Source organism: Coenobita brevimanus, chromosome 76, assembly GCF_032717465.1.
Source record: "Coenobita brevimanus isolate Jiangsu-jjx chromosome 76, ASM3271746v2, whole genome shotgun sequence".
In the NCBI taxonomy this organism is placed as follows: domain Eukaryota; kingdom Metazoa; phylum Arthropoda; class Malacostraca; order Decapoda; family Coenobitidae; genus Coenobita; species Coenobita brevimanus.
In genome coordinates, this window is record NC_137029.1 from 1,811,149 (window position 1) to 1,831,135 (window position 19,987).

The 19,987-nt window shown below is 42.7% G+C and overlaps 1 protein-coding gene across 1 annotated transcript in view; it reads left to right on the forward strand.

Annotated features, from left to right (window-relative positions):
- Window positions 1-19,987, forward strand: part of LOC145408259 (calcium-activated chloride channel regulator 1-like) — a 369,924-nt gene that overhangs the window by 284,579 nt on the left and 65,358 nt on the right. Inside the window, exons 10-12 of the mRNA XM_080279028.1 lie at window positions 13,727-14,032; window positions 15,468-15,647; window positions 16,122-16,242. Of these exons, the coding sequence (XP_080135154.1) occupies window positions 13,727-14,032; window positions 15,468-15,647; window positions 16,122-16,242 (607 nt within the window). The remainder of the gene's footprint in view (window positions 1-13,726; window positions 14,033-15,467; window positions 15,648-16,121; window positions 16,243-19,987) is intronic.

The window sequence follows — 19,987 nt, forward strand, 5'->3', positions numbered from 1 at the left end:
GACTCTCGCCATTATTTATATGAGAGCGAAAACCTAATATTTGCTCTACTGATTAATATCCCCAGCAGGTACCCGCCCTCCTGCACCAACTAAACTTAAAATATGTACAAACTTTAGGAAAAATTCGAGGTAAATGTATACACGGGGTGGGAAGGGTTATATTTACCAAACGACGGTGAAGTTTTGACAGGCCGAATATGAAAGTGCAAACACGTGAAGGCGACTGTAGCTGCTGCAACACATTAGCCAAACAGCAATTAGGCAACAAATTATGAAGCTATGAACATTCTTAGGTTTTTGTGACTCCCTCTCGTTAGAATGAAATCGTCTAGCTTTAGCTGGTTTGGAAAACTAGAGCTATCCCTGTCTAGAGTTAGCCCCACCATCCTGGATAAATATTTTGTTTTTGGCAATTTTATTAGGCATTTATATTTCACTTAGATGAGAACCCTACAGGCTAAGGGGCTGACAGAGACTATGCAGTTTGACAGGTCTCGTCTACCTTTCTAATCGTTTGGAGATTGCAAGGATAAAATGAATATCTTGTAGAGAGGGTTACTAATGTCAATATTAACACACCCAGGCTACTTTGACTCGCATTCGGCTAAATAAAATCGTCTGGTGGTAGCTGGAATGAAATGGGAGGCAAGACGCGACCGTAGGGGAATTAAAGGGCGATATATTGAGGAACTTTACCCAGTTTTAAGAGAGAGAGAAAAAAAAACTCAATGTTTGTACCGTCTGCAAGTAAATTTGTGGAGCACTTTAGCTTTCACACTTATCACGAGTTTAAACACTTGATAAAAAGCGTTGCCTCCTTCAGCTTCAACTTCTATTCTTCCTGGTTATTACTGAGTGTGTTATCTGCTGTCTTATTCACTTTTGTTTTGTTTCCTCCTCAGATTCTTTAACCTCTCCAGGTTCCTATCACGTGCCTTCTGAGTAAAATTGTCTGTCTTTGCCTACTACTCCAGAGCCACCAGCTATTCTCTCGGTCTTATTGCTTATCTGTTTGCTATTGTTTTAAACTCTTTCATTTTGTTTCCTCTTGATTCTCTAACCTTCTCATGCATCTAGAGTACATTTTTTATTTAATAAAATAGCTTAGCGTTATCCCTACTCCAGCTTCACCATCTCCTCCTGTGTATTGCTTTTTGTGTTTAATTTTGCTTTATGCGCCTGTCTTTTGTCTCTTCCTCAGCTTTTTTTCATCCCGGGCTCCTGTCATTCCTTCTACTGAGTAAAATCGTCTTGCCTTGCCCTCTACTCCTATTTCACCAGCTTTTATTTCGGCGTAGTAGTGTGCATGCTGTTGTTATATGCGCTTTTCTTTTATTTCTTCTTGATTCTCTGATCTTCTCACGCTTATGTAGTCCACCTCCTGCGAGTAAAATGGCCAAGCGAGGTCCTCTGCTCTTTCAGCACCTATTTCTTCCGCATTATTACTTAGTGTGTTAAACGTTGTTTTATGCGTTTGTCTTTTGTTTCGTATTAACCTGCTGAATGAAGCCGTCTAGTATCGACTTGTACTTCAGTTTTTTTTTGTCTGTTCCGGTGTATTGCTTACTGTGCAGTCTGATGCCTTATACTTCTCTTCGGTTTCTTGATTCTTCGTCCATGCCTGGGTCCCATGACTCACCTGTTAGCGTTGGCTCTTCTTAAGGTTCCACTACCAATTTTTATGTTGTATTGCTTGGTGTGTTAGCTATTTTTCTGTGCCTCATTTGTTTCGTTTTCATTTCCTTAATCCCTCCCAGCACTTTAAAGGTTTGTTTTACTTCGGTATTGCATGCACCACATTATTTTACCCGGGTTCAGAATTCTACCTCATAGTGATTGGATTATTGAAGGCTGCTATCTTCTGTGATGCAAGCTTTATGCACCCGGATGTCTCTTAGTTCTAGCATATTTGGTTGTGTCTTAATCAAAGCCACTGCAAAAATCTTTGGTTTCTTTGTTTCAGTCCGTGCATACTAATACGCCGTTAAAAGTTTTATTCTTGCATGCTTCTTAAGGTCTGTTATCTGTTTTGGGATCAGTCCTACTGCCTGCATGATTGTGGGTGTCTCGTCTCATATTTTGTCCTTGGTGTTCTTTGGTCCCCAACTCATTTGGATGTGACTCCGTTGAGCTGCAGGTTGAAGCTGTACTCCTCCCACAATCCACCATCCTCCGTTTGGGGGACAAGAGGGAAACTGAGAGACGCTTATATCCCGAGGCAACAGAGTTACCAGGTTATATCAGCGTCAGTTTAGGATGGCGTCATTCTCCAACAACTCGTCTTTATATTTTACCTTTGTGTATATTCCAGTCATTGACATATTCCTCTCCTTCGTATTCCTCCCAGCTTCAAAAAATAGAATTATTCGTTTATGCACGGTTTCCTAACTTCTCCACATCATTCCTGTTAATTTTGTTTTATCCACTTCACTCCGATCAAGTATTTAATGTTCTGTTTTTTGTCGTCTAACTTGTAGTACTGAGGGAGTGTGATGTTGTCCTCGTTAACGCCATCACTACTAGATTTTACCCTCAATTCTTGAAGAGGAGGCGTGTATGACGGGAGAAGCCGCCGCCTCGTTTGTTGAAGAAGCAGGTTTCATCAATCAGCTGTAGTTTTAACCATAGTTTTAACTGATCCTGATTTATGTATAGTTTTGTGTCGTGTCCTTGACGATTTATGTGAATTTTAACATTAGCTAACATTTTGATTATTGTTATTTATTTATATGTATAAATGTGTTTTGGCTATTCTTGTTCTTTACTCCTGTTGTACGTCGGCAATGACCTCAGTTGTGACGCTGCGATGATCGTTTTAGTGTGATCCGTCAGTCAGTCGGTCAAGCAGTTAATAAATCAGTCAATAAGTCAGTCACTACTAGACATACAATAAGCTCAGTAAATCGTCTTGTGGTTGTAATTTTAGAGTTCAAATACACGTCCACGAATTTCAGCGGCTAAAATCTCGTTCAGACATCTCTCCATTTCAAATCTTGCCGCCTATATTCTCAACAAAATCTCTGCACATCTCTCTGGTTCCGTTTTTCACCGTCTCAAAAGTAGTCCACACACGTACGTTCATCTCTTGCTCTCCTTCCTTTTCTTTCCCATAATCAACCAACCAGCAGTGCCAAGTGAGTAATAGGTAGACTTTCCTCGGTCTATCTATTCTCTCTCTCTCTCACATGTCTTTCATGAACTACTCTTTACATACGGCTTCTCACGACTTTCAGGTATCTTAATTGCATACTCTTGCTACCTCAGGACGATTTGATTTACCCTGGAATGACTGAAGTAGTGAAATGGGTCAATGAAAGCAATATTAAACCTTCCTTCTTTCAATACCCTCACCAAAGCTAAGCACAGTCGTCTGTTGGTAGCAAGAATGAAATATACGTTATCATATTGAAGCTAATCTCGTCAATAATCTTTCATATTATCACACTGCTTTTTTTTTTTTTCACTCTGTCTTTAACTGCTCCGCCTCCTCTCTTTGTCTCTGAATGCTCTTTCTCTATTTCTTACTTCTTCCTTTATGATTTTTTCCTTTCATTTTGCTGTCGTTTTCCCAAGTCGTCTCATTTCCTTATCTCTTAATGCTCCTTCTCTGCTTCTTACTCCTTCCCATCTCCCACTTCTCCCTATATTACTTTTCGAATCATTTTGCCATTTTGTAACTCCAGTCTTCCTCTCCTTCTCTCTGTCCTCTATTTCTCACCTCTCCCCATCTTATATCTCAATTATGCTGTTTGTCTCAAGTCATCTCTCTTAATCATTCAGTGCTCCGGTTCTATTCCACACTTTTCCCTATCTAATTTTTCCATCCAAGTTGCTGTTTATGTCTCAAGTCTTCTCATTCTGTCTCAATGCTCCTCTGTTTCTTGCTTTTCCCATCGTCCTTTTCCATTCTTTTTGTTTTTTTCTGCTCGGTCGTCCTCTCCGTCTCCCTCTCATAACAGTTTCCCTTGGAGAGGCCTCCCCTGTGCTGTCTAAAAATCGTGTCGTGATGGCTAGAATACGGTCATCATTGTACAGACGGGATTACTATTTTACCGACGGGCGAGTATTGTATTGACGATTACTGAGCATTGTACAGTCGGAATGATTAAGGATTGTACAGACGGGACTTTTATGGTTCTATGGACGGGATTATTGAGCATTTTACAGACGGGAATACTGAGCAATATATAGACGGGATGGCAGAACATTGTATAGACGGGATTACTGAGCACTGTGCAGACGGGATTACCGAGAATTGTACAGACGAAATTGCTTAGTGTTGTACCGACGGGATTACTGAGTATTGTACAGACGGGATTACTGAGTATTGTACAGACGGGATTACTAAGTATTACCGAGCATTGTACAGACGGGATTACCAAGCATTGTACAGGCGGGATTACTGAGTATTGTACAGACGCGATAACTAAGTCTCGTTTCTAATCCTTTCAGTCCTAGTTGTCTCTCGCGGATGATTAAAAGAGTTTGGTGTTAGCTAGATTAATTCTGAAAGATGTCATTATGCCGAAGGTGCTTAAATACAGGGTCGTCTGTATGTCAAGCATCCCAGTTCTCGTGTGTTGCGAGAACGGCTCAGTCTGCAGGTGTGAGGAAAGCAGATATTGGAGGCCGCTATGTGTAATTCCTGATCAACCACGTAATCAGAGGACGCCAGAAAAAAAAAAAAACGCCATAAAGTATGACGTGTATAATAAGACGCGAGGTAGCCACTGGACATGCTTTCTGAACTGTTTCTGGAGCCCACTAGACCAGAAATGCCAGAAATATGGACATCTTGCATTTCTCCACAAATCACTCGGCTTAACCCATTCGCAGGTTTATACAAATCTCTCCACACACCACTCGCTTTATCTCCCTCTGCTCCGTCACTCCATCCCAGAATTTATCAGTGTCTCAGTTTCGCTCTCTCTCTCCCCCTATCCCTCTTAATCGCCCCGACAACACTGCACAGAAAGTAACTGATAACCCTCGCTTTATCATCTCGCTCTTCATTTCACTCGTTTATCTCCCTTTGCTTCGTTTCTCCGTGTCAGAATTTATTCAAGTGTCTCTATTTCCATCTCCCTCTCCTTCCATCCTCCTTTATCGCCCCGCAACGCTACGCGGGAGGTAACTGATACTCCCTCTTCATCATCTCGCTCTTCTTCTCTTGCCTCTCGTCTGAAACTCTTCACTTACCTATCTTTTCTTTTCTCCTCCTTCTCCTTTTCCTGTTTGCCTTACCACTGAAGTAAAAAAAATAAATCTCACCACCACTTTTATTTTTCACGTCACTGCCCAGACACATCATTCCATATATTTCCATTTATTTCTGTGTACACCTTTCCCTCCTTTAGTTGCTTAATTTTCCTTTCTTTCACTCCCTCCTCCTCCTTCAGCTCAGATTTTTTACCTGTTATATGTCTCTCTTCTCCACTGGCCTTTCTCCTACTCTTATTTCTTCTCAGCGTCTCTGCAAAATAGTTCTATCTCACTACTTCACTTATTCTCTCCCACCTCACATTCTTTCGCCTGTGCTTCTCTCCACCTCTCCTTCCAGCTTGCTACTGCTCCCACTGTCATTACATTTCTTCTCTATATCAAATGTATTTCTGCTTTCCTTTGCTTCCCTTCTTTTCTTTATCTCTCCCTCTTCTTCCCTTCCGTCCTTCCCGTCCCTCGCTCTCCTTTCATTAGCTTATCTCTCCTCTCCTTGTTCCCTCGTTTCCCTCCCTCTCTCTCCCTCCCTCCTTCCCTCTTAACTTCCCTCTCTCCTTCCCTTCCTCTTCAGCTCCCTTTCTCCTTCCCTCCCTCTTCACCTTCCCGTCTCCTTCTCTCCCTCTGCACATTCCCCTCTCCTTCCCTCTCTCTTCATCTCCCCCTCTCCTTCCCTCCCTCTTCACCTCCCCAGCCCCTTCCCTCCCTCTTGGTCTATTCCGCTTTCTACTCTTCCCTTTTATAACTCACTGCGTCCGTCCCTTCCCTTGTATCTCCCTCTCCTCCCCTCTTTATTAATCTCCCCCTCTCCGTCTGTCTCCCTGTGTATTCGTTTCTCTCCTTCCCTCCTCGTGCTCATCCCTCGCTCCCTCTATATATTTCTCCCTCTTTCCCTACCTCTTACGTCAGCCTCTCTCGTCTCCTCTCCCTCTCTCCCCCTCCCTCTGCTTATCTCTCCCTGCATCTTTTTCCTTCCTCATAGTGCTCCCTCCATGCAGTAACTGATAACCTTCTTCCATCACCCTAACTACCGCTCACAAATTTCGCACCAAGAGTTCTTGCAAGTTGCTAATTTTCCTTTCCTTCCAGAGTGAGACAGTGGATTTAGTGGCCAACCTCGTAAAAATGAGAGAAAGAAAGAGGGAAATGAGATATACCGATGATTAATAATGCACTCTCTTCCCGACGCTCTCTTTCTCTCCCTCACCCTCCCACGTTACCCCTCCCCCTTGCTCTCTCTCTCTCTCTCTCACACACACACACACACACACACACACACACACACACACACACACACACACACACACACACACACACACACACACACAAACACACACACACACACACACACACACACACACACACACACACACACACACACACACACACACACACACACACACACACACACACACACACACACACACACACACACACACACACACACACACACACACACACACACACACACACACACACACACACACACACACACACACACACACACACACACACACACACACACACACACACACACACACACACACACACACACACACACACACACACACACACACACACACACACACACACACACACACACACACACACGGGAAAATATTAACACAATAGCTTCAGAACTTCCTCCCGGCACAGTCTTTAAACTCCTGATTAGTTAAGATTATCACATCACATATAAACTTAATTTCAGAGTACAAAGATAAGGTTATTTTAACGTGCAAACTGAAATGCATCTTTTCAACGATAGCGGTCTTTTTATCTTGTTTTTTTTTCGATCATGCAGCTTTTGAGAGAGATTTAATCTGGTTGGGTTATATAGTGCTTTTATAAACTCGTGCGCTAAAGGACTCCCCTAAGGTAAATTGAATCATCTGTATCGAAAAATTAACAAATAAATATAAATTTGGTGAAGTGTTAGTGCCCACGTTCGCTTCAGGTAGGTGGCTATTCGGTATGCAAATCAATTCAGCGTAGTGAAAAGTGGGAAATGGGAGGCTTACATGTTTGACCATCCTTGATAAATATTGAAGAAGCAGAGTAGGAGAGAGGGGATTAGTGCTGAACCGATCTGAAGCCCATGTAAATCAGTTAGTCGGCAGCGGCTCTAAATGGTGTAACCGCCGAGGAAATGAATATACCACCATCACGTTGACCATTACGCCCTATGGATCTGACATACTGTACCAATCAATGGATCATATATGTACACTCGGTCCATAATATATCGCTCAGGAAGGGTCCAATGATATTCTGTATGATCAGTGTAGTTTGTGATGTTCCGAAGTGATTAATCGATTATGTGGATATGAGAACAACAGTGGCTAGGAAATGCCATGGAAGCGATTTTTATGGCATTCTTAGGATATCAAGTTCATCAGTGTGAAGTAGAATCATCTGTGTATTTACAGTAGCCATCGTCTGTGGTATTGGACTGTTTCGCGCTGTGTGAACTAATACTCAATTGATCGACTGTACGGTACAGTCGATAAAGTTAAAAGTAATGCGAATTCCGCACGAGATAATCCAACACATGAAACAATGGATATAGCAAAGTACCCATTGATACTTCTCTACGCTGGCGGTTCGACTTTCATGTATTAATATATATCAGTTCGCAGTAGGTCCACGACAAGACCAGAGTACTCCTCAGGGGGATAGTGATAACCAGAGTTACCTTTTCCCTGTGCTGGCGAAGTACCAATGGGAAGGGGTGTCTTTGGGAAGAGTGATGAATATGAATGTTGAAGTGTTGTAATGGATGTGTTTGTGTTAAAAATCTGTATATTCCTATCAGCGAAACCGACAGGGTGTATTTGAAACTACATATTACCAGCAATCACTTTTAATGTCCACCTCTTCCTGGGTTCGAATCATAGACTTGAGGCAAACGCATTGCGAGACGAGTACTCTATCGATTAAACGTTAGCAGTTCTTGACGCTCACAAAGAAGACAGATACTGCTGGTTCGACTTCACCCAACTGTGTCTGTAGTAAATTTTTTTATTGCACAAACAGTCAGGTAAAATTAGATTAATTTTCTTAAGACACATCGAGAGGTACAACTGTTTACTGTGGTATCGAATCCATCACGTGGGTAATAATTGCTGAATCATAGGTGTTGTTGAGGACAAAAGTTCGCCCAATATTTCACCATCACTGCTAATTGCTTTTCTTTGCTGCCTTATATTCTTCAGCTGTGATAAGATTGGCGTGTTTCTGTGTGCATAGATGAATCACTTTGATGTAATGCATCAGAGAGGAAAATGAACATTACCTTTGTAGTGAAATAGTATGCGAACTTGTATGTCTGACTGGGCAGAAGAGGTATAACAAGGAACCTGATTTGGAAATAGCAATGCAATGAAAAGGGCTAACAGGGATGTTCGAATAAGAGACAGCATTTAACCAAACTACCTCTTGACAGAAAAGAAAAAGAATGAATTTTTGCCTGTCGAATGCACGAGCGGCCATTAGGGCAAGGAGTCTGTTTTTGCCGAGTTCCTTTCTTCCTTTAGAAGAGACTCGTAACAGTCACCAGCTGAGCTGCTGTTTGAAGAGGAGCTGAGGGAAGAACAAACTGTGCACAACGGTTTTAATACCCCAAAACCGAGCTTGCGTTCTTCTACTTGCGAGTAAGAGAACGACTCTTTAGCGGGGACCGAGCCAGTGGAATATATAAAATGAGAGATACAGTAGTATATCTTATTAGTTGATTAGAATTGACTATACCTGTCGACTGTATGAAGGTAGCAAGGTCAGACAACCAGTTTGGCCATAAGACTGTTGCGAGGTGGTTCAGCGACCTTCATTTCTCTTTCATAACATCTGTCTATCTACATACCTAGGTTGCTTCCCCCTAAGAAAGGGAGGTAGCCGTGACAGTACGACACACTCCCAATTTACTCATCCGCGCGCTCACACACACACACACACACACACACACACACACACACACACACACACACACACACACACACACACACACACACACACACACACACACACACACACACACACACACACACACACACACACACACACACACACACACACACACACACACACACACACACACACACACACACACACACACACACACACACACACACACACACACACACACACACACACACACACACACACACACACACACACACACACACACACACACACACACACACACACACACACACACACACACACACACACACACACACACACACACACACACACACACACACACACACACACACACACACACACACACACACACACACACACACACACACACACACACACACACACACACACACACACACACACACACACACACACACACACACACACACACACACACACATACATATTCATTCGCATCTTAGCCCCAAGGGGTGAAAGGACTGGTCCTCACCGCACCACACCGCACGAGGGTCAACTGTGCAGTGCAATCAGCGACATCCGCAGCAAGGCTCGACAACAGAGCTGGTTTACCCCTGCCACATCATAATGGACCCATCCTCTTACCCGCACCTGACCCGATCAGCTGATCAGACCAAATGCGGGAGAATGTCCCCTCAGGGATGCGTCATCATATATTCATTCACAATTTCTCTCCAGTCATTCTTATCACGCGCATCCACCCATCCTTGCTCATCAGACATTCGTCTCGCATCCAGTGCTCTCTTCACACTGTCCATCCATCTTATCCGTGGTCTTCCTCTCACCCTTACACCTCTCACATCCGATCCAGTTATCTTTTTCACTAGTTGCTCATTATCCATTCTCTCCATATGCCCAAACCATCGCAACACCCTCTGCTCAACTCGATCAGCCATCTCCCGCACAGCTCCAGTTCTCCTTTGCACTTCATAATTTTTCACTCGATCCATACACGTCACTCCACACATACTCCTCAGACACCTCATCTGCTTTATATTCAAACTTTTCCTCAGACATCCATCCATACCTGCAGCTTTCCCTGTTTTTATCACCTTTACTGCCTCCTGCACTTCCTCCATCGTGATCAGAGAATCATTCACCTCTTCCAACACATTTATTCCTTGCACCCTTCCATCTGCCACAATCTCAGCCTCCCTTTCCTCCTCTACATTTATCAATCTTTCAAAATACTCCGCCCATCTCTTCCCTACAGGATACATCTCAGTTAATATCCTTCCATCCTCTGCCTTTACTAGCTCTTCCATTCCAGACTCTCCTTTTCGCATCCTTTTCACCACCTTCCAGAACATTTTCTTATTCTGTTGGAAATTCTCAGTCAACCCCCTTCCCCACCTCTCATTAGCGGCCACTTCAGCAGCAAGCACAGCCCTTTTCGCCTGATTCCTCTCTTCGTTATACCTCTTAAAGGACACCTCATTCTTCCTCTGCAGCCACACTCAATATGCACGTCTCTTCTCAGCCACAGCCATACGTACTTCCTTGCACCACCATTCACTTCCCTTTCTTACACCACCAACCATTCGTCTCACACCACACACCTCTTCCGCATGCCCCACCACAGCTCTCTTAAGCAACTGCCATTCCTCCTCCACAGTGCCATTCTCCTGATCTTTCACTGCGTTCCACCCTTCTTTCAGTTTCTCCTGATACTCTATCATTTTCTCTCTTTTATACAACTCAGTCACTTTGAGACCTCACTGTCACAACCTGACTAACTCTCCTAGCTCTCACCTATCACTTACCTACTCTCAACTTTCTTTCTACCAGGTAGTGGTTAGACATACCTCCACCCTTCCCTCCCAAAACTCTCACATCCAACAATGATGTGTGAATGAGCGTCTGGCCATTTCACTGCGCATTGTTAATAGTTCTTCCACATTTGTAATTTCTTTTCCTTTTTTCCTGATCTTACCTCGCCCCCATGCATAGGTGGAAAACAAGATCATGATGAAGATGATGATGATGATGATGATGATGATAGATAATGTGTGACTGACAAAGAAAGATATCAAACATTCCCTCCGACTGTGTATCAAAAATTGCGAGATAGCGAAAAATAAAAACAGTATATCTGAAAAGCGTCTTGTCACCGGCCTAGCCTTTCATATATAGATATTCGTATTCCGCACAGAGGAGCTCCAGTCACTGCACAATTTGGCGACGAAGTGAGAGGACATGGTAGGATGGCTGTGTAGCGAGGTGGAGGCGGCGGAAGGAGACATAACAGAGGAGGTGCAGGCAGTGTAGTTGGAGGCAGTGTAGGTGGAGTAAACGGTATGGGAAGCATAACGGAGATGGAACTACCTAGCAGAGAGGTAGAAAGGGTGAAAGGAGGCATAACAAGGAAGGTGGAGGGGCCATGTAGCATAGTGAAAGCGCGAAGATTAGGAACAATTACCGGGGTGGAAAGGGTGCAGACAGAGGGGTGGGAGGGTTAACAAAACAAGTGGAGACAGTATAAATAGAGGAAATATTACTGTGGGAGACAAAACTGAGGCAGTGTAGGTGGAGACAGCAGGGTGGAAGACTTAACAGAGGTGATGGACGTAGTGGAGATCGTATGATGAGAGTTATAACAGCGGAGGTGGAGGCGGTGAAAGTAGAGGAAGCACTAGAGTGGGAGGCAAAATGGAAGAGTTGGAGTCAGAGTAGATGAAGACAGCAGGATGGAAAGCATAACAGAGGAGGTGGAGGCAGTGTAGGTGGATGAAACTTTAAGGTGGAAGGCGTAGCAGAAGATGCAAGATGTGCAGACAGGATTTGGGAGGTAGTAGTGAAGGCAGTATAGGTAGAGGGAACATTAAGGTGAGGAACATAACTGAGGAGGTGGAAACAGTGGGGTGGAAGGCTTAACAGCGGAGTTGGACGTAATGGAGACCGTAGAATGTGAGTTAAAAAAGATGAGGTGGAGGCAATGTAGGTGGAGGAAGCAGTAAGGTGGGAGGCATAAAAGCAGATGGAAGCAATGTCAGTGGAGACATTGGTTTGACAAGCACGACAGAGGATGTGGAGGGGTCCAGTGGCGAGACTGAGAAAGAGACGTGGGAGTCATAACACAGGACGTAGAGGGTCCCAGGTGTCCACATGCCTGCGATAATAGTACTTAACGCCACTTGCCGGCCCACTCCGCGCTGCACTGATGGACAGGATCTGCAAACGTGAAGCACCCCCGCTGCCTGGCCGAATGAGAGGTCCCTGCGTGTCGGTGGGGCCTCATAATGACACTGTTCCCATAAGCAGTTTGGATTTTATCGCTTCACTTTTAACGCAAACATGATCTGCTCGCTGTCTACCATTTTGGGTTTAACACACTATTTTTGCTGCCGGTCCTTTTTTACAGTTTAGCTGCGGTTTGTACACATAGGTGTTAAAATCATATTTGTTCAGTTGAGAAATTTTGGCATACCGGGGTTTAAAAATGATACTGAATTACAGTTTCGTTTTTACTAGTACACCGGGGATTTTATAATAGCTAATGCAATATGCTTTTGTTCATTAGATAGAAATTCTTGCGTTCAAAGACTTAAAAGGGGTCGGGTAGAAGGTGAATGATAAGGACATATTTAAGAGCCTGCTACTTTATCCTATACAAATACAGATGCCCTGACTGGATCCCTTCATATATGAAAACGTTGTTAAGGTTACTTGTACCTGCGTAAGTCAGTGGCTTCAGGGAATGCTTGTTTCAAAAGTAAAAAAAAAAAATCAACTGTGATGCAACAAGTATTTTCCTCACGGCCATATGCTAGGCCAAACTTTTACCGCGAGCCGTTTCATAAACTCCGCTTTATCACCTCTCATAGGGAGGAAGATGATACTCAAGCCCAAATGATCTTCTGACAGGTATTGGAATAAAACATCTTAGAATTCTCTCGTCTGGAAGTATTAGCATAATGCAATAATTCGTTCCTTTATTTCATACTACAAAATGAATTTTATATATTCTGAATTCCGAAGTAGCTTAATCACAATTCTTCTTTTGTCCGGATTTGTCAAATTAACAAAATTGTCTAATGTAACCTTTAATGAATTTCCTAAGTACATTAACAGAAACAAAAGAACTGCCCGAAATACACCTCAGGTCTTTGCCTGCATGGATTTATTGCAGCCGAGCAACACTTGTATTAGCCTGGATGAAACACTCAGGTGCACTAACACATTCAAGTTGAGGCTTGAATCTGTCAAAACTGTTGATACTTTTGGTTTATCCTTAGGCTTCTATACTGTTTAGGCTGCATCTTTGGGTTATATTCTCATTTTCTCTGAAAGTTTCAAAATAATCTTTTCCTAAATGGCTTATTTTTCCTGTTATTTCTTAATATTCTTCTGTTAGGTATCCAAATTATGTCGAGTAAGATGCTTCTAATCAATATACAGGAGTATGTTGAGGTGTATTATGCAGATGCAGAGTCGTAGGAACAGGTGCTAGAAAGTCTTCAACGCCACCTAGAGTATGGTAATGGTACATTAAATCCGCCTGTAAGACAGCAATTTTCTATCCTTCCTAATACCTTCTCATGCCCTACAGGTGAGTATGCTGGTGGCGCTGATGGAGTCACTCACTGCTGCCGTGGCCGCCGGGGGAGCTACCACGCCTGTCCTCGTGCACAGCGCTACCTACCAGGGAGGCATTGCATCGCTTAGTACCGGATCCTTCTCCCTGGACACCTCCCTGGGCACCAATGCACACTTTGCTGTCTACTACTACGACCTCAACCACGTGGGCAACACCATCCACCTCACCGCGCCATCAGGAGCTGTGTTCGCATCAGTTAATATGCAGGAGGAGGACGGTGACGTGAACATGATCTCCGTTAACCTAAATAATGCCGAGGTAAGGCTGGATGCTGAATTAAAAAACATTTTTATTATCAGGTTCAGTGTTGATTTTCAAACGAGTTTATATCCGTTCCATATACTGGATGTTTATTCCATAAGAAACTTAGGATGAATTCTGTAAGGCAGTATGTTGACTCCCTAACATGATCGTTCACCTATATAATGCCGAGGTAAGTCTGTAGGTAGTCTCAAACTTATAATCAGTTCTGTTTACTTAAACATTACTGTGGTATGGCTGTACGTTGCATATAAACTAATGATCAATTCCTTTAGCATGATCTCCATTAATTTCAGTAATGCAGAGGAAAGACATCGATTTTGGTGTACAATTAAGGGGAAACAAAGTCTCATACTGTTCCACTCTGCATACTTCACACTTAGGCATGTCTGTCATTTTCCTTCCTGACATATATCAGTCATCTGTGGGCTCAGAAACTTAACACACCCCAATCTGTTTGTCTGGAAACATTTTAATATGTTAAAAGAGTGGTTGTGTTTATAAAAAGTTTTCAATAACATCCATGATTTCCAGAAACCAAGTTTTTGCATTTTATAAAACGTTGTGACATTCTTACCAAGTGCAAAAGATTTTATTTAACATAAAAACCCCATGCAATCAGAGGATTAAAATTAATATATATCAGGCACGGTTTTTGAAGCGGGAATTGGGGGGGTACGCCCTCCTTTGTTCATTAATGATAACTTATATTACAAGAATAATATTATTTACCAAAATTTATGCTATAATGTCTCGGTGCACTTGCATTTCTATATTATAATATTTATATGCTTAAATCAAGTAAATAAAAGTGTTTGTAATTTTTTTTTGTTTAAAAGCATTAAGAGGCAATTTTGCTAGGAATCACGCCCCCCTCTTTTCCATGGTGCTGGATCCGCATCTGTATATAAACGTTTCACTGTGATGATAGAATTTAGAAATACATTGTGCCTTAACACTAATGATATATACAGCCGATGCTAATGAGGGGCGCCTTCACGTGGTGGAACCGGTATAACCGAGAAATGGAGCTTCTCGGTTATGTGAGCGTCGTTCATCTCACTCCCTGGCCCCCCAAAAGCAGGAGGATGGGTTGCAGGCGGAGGAAAATAAACCAGCAATCCATCGAGTTTACACTTACTATAATCCTAGGGCAAGAGCAAGTATCAGTGTATAATAGCGGTACCTTTAACTCACTCGTGGTCGAGACAACTCCAACATTCTAGTCCATATAACTCAGGTGATTTTATTCAGTTGAGATTGGGGCAGAGGAGCCTGGGAGTGTTAATACTTGTACCATTAGCCCTTCCATGCTTGGAACAACCCTAGTATTCTATTCCATCTAACTCCTGGCAAATTTATGCAGCTGACCGTGAGTTGTAGGAACCTAAGCGCTAAATGGCACCCCAAAACAAATGTGCTTCTGTTTCAGCGTGGAGTGTGGCGGTACAAAGTTGAGAACCGCGCCGACTCCCACCAGGCACTGCACATCAGAGTTACGTCGTTACCGAGTTCCTCCAACGATGTGTCTGTGAGAGTTTGGTCGAACCAGGACACAGATATTATCAATTCCGACCAAGACAGACAGATTATTATCTACGGTGAAGTGAAGGTAGGTTTCAGAAATCGATGTAGTGTTGATGATTTGAGTATTTTTAATTGCATGCACTATTCCTGCTTTCGAAGGCCACCCTTTGATGAGGGTGACAGTGAAAATTAAAGGGAAAAAAATCACATTTCTCCTGTATCATGCGTATCTGTTTATTATTAACCACGTCCATTTCACTCAAAATGCTATTTACATTGGAAATGAGATCTCCAGAAACATTATTTAACTGCAACAGTTGTTCACAAGATAGAATTCCCTTCAATTTTTTTTTTTTTTTGTTAATTCCTACTAAGGAGAGTATTTTTAAAACTGCGTAAATTAGGTTAATCATCGATACAGAAGATTGAGAACATTTCCCCTCTCAAACTTTGTTTACCATTCTGAACAAACGATTTTGTTCATCTGTCTGTGATTAGTTCTGTATTCCCTCTCGCCCTGATGCGATGGTTCTGATGCGATGGTTGCGTTTTGGTGTAGATGGGTGGTGCTGCCGTGATGCAGGCGGCAGTGATGGCCACACTGCAGCGTCTGGGCACCAATGCCACAGGAGGCACATACCCACCTGTCCACGTCCCTCTCCTCGACTTGGGCACCGGAGGTCAGTGAATTAAGTTCTGCCCATCACCTACCTCTTACTTTATCACGTTATCATTATCTTTTCTGCTATTACCTCCACTTCCCTCTCCTGTAGTGGACCTTCATCTTTCATTTTTCTACCAATAATATCTTTATACATATTCTGTCACTGTACTATTATTCTTCCATAATTGATTTCCTCATTCCATCTCCCGCTCTTTTCATTCATATCTTTTCTGATCTCAGTAACTCACATTACTGATTTTGTGCATTATGCCGTTTCTCACAGTCGGTGCTCTTTAAATTATTTTTCCTGCCAGCTTTGTAAAAGAGCTAACATGAAGACTCGGCAGGCTGTGGAGCGCGGTAAGATAAATTTAAGATACCCGAGGCACAGGAAGGGAACTTCCTGTATTTGTGTTGGCTGTAGAAACACTGCACATCTGGGAGTGGAAGGTAAAGGCCCTTGGGGTTGAGGTAAAGTCTGACCCAGACCAAAGAAAAAGTCTGGTGGTAGCAGTGAAGAGAGTAAGAGAGGCTGGGGGAAGTGAGGGCTGTTTTACCTCTCTGTGTTGTCTCTGGGGAAGTGCTACTATCTGATCCTGTGAACTTTCTGTGGGGTGGCTGGGGGCGTTAGTGTTATTTGGTCTTGTGTGCCGGCGCTGGGGATGTTTGGAGATTTGGGGGTTATCTGATCCTGTGTGCTGTCTCTGGGAGTGGTTGGGTGGATGGGGGACAATTTGATCGTGCGTGATTTTTGTGGCAGTGGTTGGGGAGATGGGGTGCTGTATTCCTACGTTCTCTCCAGGGTGAGTGGGAAGGTGAAGATGTCTGATTCTGTGTGCTGTTGAGAGGTGGCTGGAGGAGGTTGGGGTTATATGGTCCTATATTCAGTCTTTAAAGGTGGTTGAAGTGAATTAGTCCTAGTGTGTGCTGTGTCTGGGATGGTTGGAGGAGGATCCTGTCAGGTATGTCCAAGGGGGGTTGTGGAGGTGGGGGTTATTTGATCCTTTGCCCTGTTTGTGGGGTGATGTGGTAGGATAAGGTTAACTGATTGTGTGTGCTGTCATTATGGGTAGTACTGGTTATATGATTCTGTGTGCTGTCTCTGGAGGTGGGTAGGGAGGCAATAACTAATTAAATGTATTAGGGTAGTTGGGGTTATTTGTTTCTGTGTACCGTAGGGTTAATTGATCCAGTGTGCTGTCTGTGGGATGACCGTGGAACTGGGGATTGTTTGATCCTGTGAACTCTTTCTGGACGGTTGAGGTAGGTCAGGGCTTTTTGATCCTAAGTGCTGTCTCCTAGGGTGGTCGTGGAGGTAGGGCTAATTGATCCTGTATGCTGTATCCAAGGAGTGGTTAGAGTGAATGCTGCGTCCAGGGAGTGGTTTAGGCTGTTTGATTCTGAGTGCTATCTCTAAGGCGCTGTTGGGGCTATTTGTTCTTGTGTGCATTCTCATGTGATGATTAGTGTTGCTTGGTCCTATGTGCTTCTCAGGGAGGTTGGGGCTAGTTTATCCAGTGTGCTGTCTCTGGGGTGATTGTGGAGGTGGGGCTAATTAATCTCGTGATTTTTTTTTTTGTGTGGGTGGTATGAGATGGAGTTATTTAATCTCCTTTACAATTTCGGGTGGCTGGGGAGGTAAGGGGATATATTGTATGTGTTTCTATGGAAATGATCGATGAGGAGGAGGACAAGGTACTTGTTCGTTTACGAGAAGAATTTGTGGATTTCGTAACACCCTTTTTTTGTGATTTATTCTGCATATTGCAGCTCGGTATCTCATATATAATTTATGTAAATTTGTGTCAGTATTTAAACTATATAAATACCATAGAAGATGATGTGAGGGTGTGATTTGCCAAATAAATCGCTAAGAAAGAGATGCATGGAAGCCTCCTATGCCACCTACAATACGGACTACTATGTGGGAGGTGGCGGGGTTGGAGGGACGTCTTTCCCTGCTCTTTGACTGGCAGGATCGTCTGGAGTAGGGCTGGTGGAAATCTAGCATGATCCTCAAGCGAGAAGGAAGCGTCAATCACCATTCTCTTCCTCGCATACGAATGGGCAGGTGATGTACAGTGTCTGATATGAAGATAAACAGCTTTTCTCTGTGGAATTCTTGCTGCCGAAAAAAGCATGGAAGAAAAGGAAGTGGTAGAGCGTAGCATACACTTGAAGTATGACTGGCAAAACTTTACAGGTCTGAGGGGCGATAAGAAAGTTTTATAAGAATGTTACTTCAGGAAGATGTCTTCTTTCAACTTCTACTGCCAGTGTAGATCAGTATTTTTTTTTTTTATTAAGATCAGGAAGCAATAAAAACTCACATACAAATGCTGAAATGTAAGTTCTGCGAGTAAATATGTGTGAAAACAGTTCCACTTAAACTATTATAATGTTCATTATACTTCAAAAGTCGATGTTTAACAAAGCATTATTAGACTATTTCCTGTGAGCACATTGCAGTTTTGCATATTCAAGCACAGTGAACATTCGAGTGCATGAAATATGTATTTTTTAGTTAAAATTTTGTATTGTGCTGGCTTTCTTTATCACTCCTATTCAGGTAAATGCATAGTCGTCTTCGCACTATCACTAAACGTGTGTAAAATGTTGTTTTAGGTTAGCAACTGTAATTCCATTCGTTGGTCGCATACATAACTGGTCTTCATAGTTCTATTACGTGTAAAGTTTTATGCAAATCTCTTAATCTCAGTAAACTGTTGTCGTATTCCTGTTAAAAGATTCCTTAATAGATTTCACTTGTAAGTATTTTTTATGATCACGCAGGATATGTGCTCTGTCACAAAAGTCTACATATCAGGTCAGTTGTCGTGTATATATATCAGTTTGTCATATACAGACGGAGAGAACGCCTCTGGTCTATCAGTGTTAGATCAGTTCTTTCATTTGAGCTTGGTAAGCTGATTAAAGTTTGCATCGTGCTTCATGAAGAAGTTTGTATTCTTACGATACAGGGTGGATCAGTACTCTATGGTCCCACAAAAACGTCAGTGACTGAGTGGATTTAAAAGGAACCTCCCACTTACACACTTCAGTCTGTCAGTCATATACTGTAATTGAGAAACTCTTTGACACTGCATTAAAGATATCCTTTTAAGGTCGCTCTCTCGCCAGCATGGTGCCGCGATCATCAGTCCGACTACTGCAGTGATCCAGAGATGACATATTCCTTAATAGCTAAGCGCAAATTCTTAACCTTGGTTATTTAACTCAGGTTTATTTTTTTCCCTATAGGAGCACAGTCAGGGCGCTAAAAGAATATTTTATTGTGAACTTGCATTCCTTCCGGAGGATATTTTGCCCCATATACTAGCTGAAATAAATCTATGGGTTTACTAATGCTTAAACGTTGAAGGATACTACTTTCAGTATATGATATTCTGGACCTTTGGATAAATTGTAATGAAGCGAATTTAGTTATAGGCTTTCACTTGAACCTGTTTATTAATAAGGAAATATGGTACCTGCAGCTAGTGAATCACCTTATATCAGTACAAGCACATCATTACCCTTTTATTTCACACATGAGTAATATTACTCTGCAAATGTAGTTGAGACAGGTTAAGGCTGTTATACTGAAATAGGGACCTGAATTTGTGAAAGGAAAATTGAATGTTGTAGTCTGGGGGAATGTTTGGGTGCTTTCCCTGTTAGTCAGTCACTGAGTTTTAAATGTGAATTTTGTACTTTGCTGAAAACTAACCACGATTTACCGGAAGTTAACTTAGTGAGCA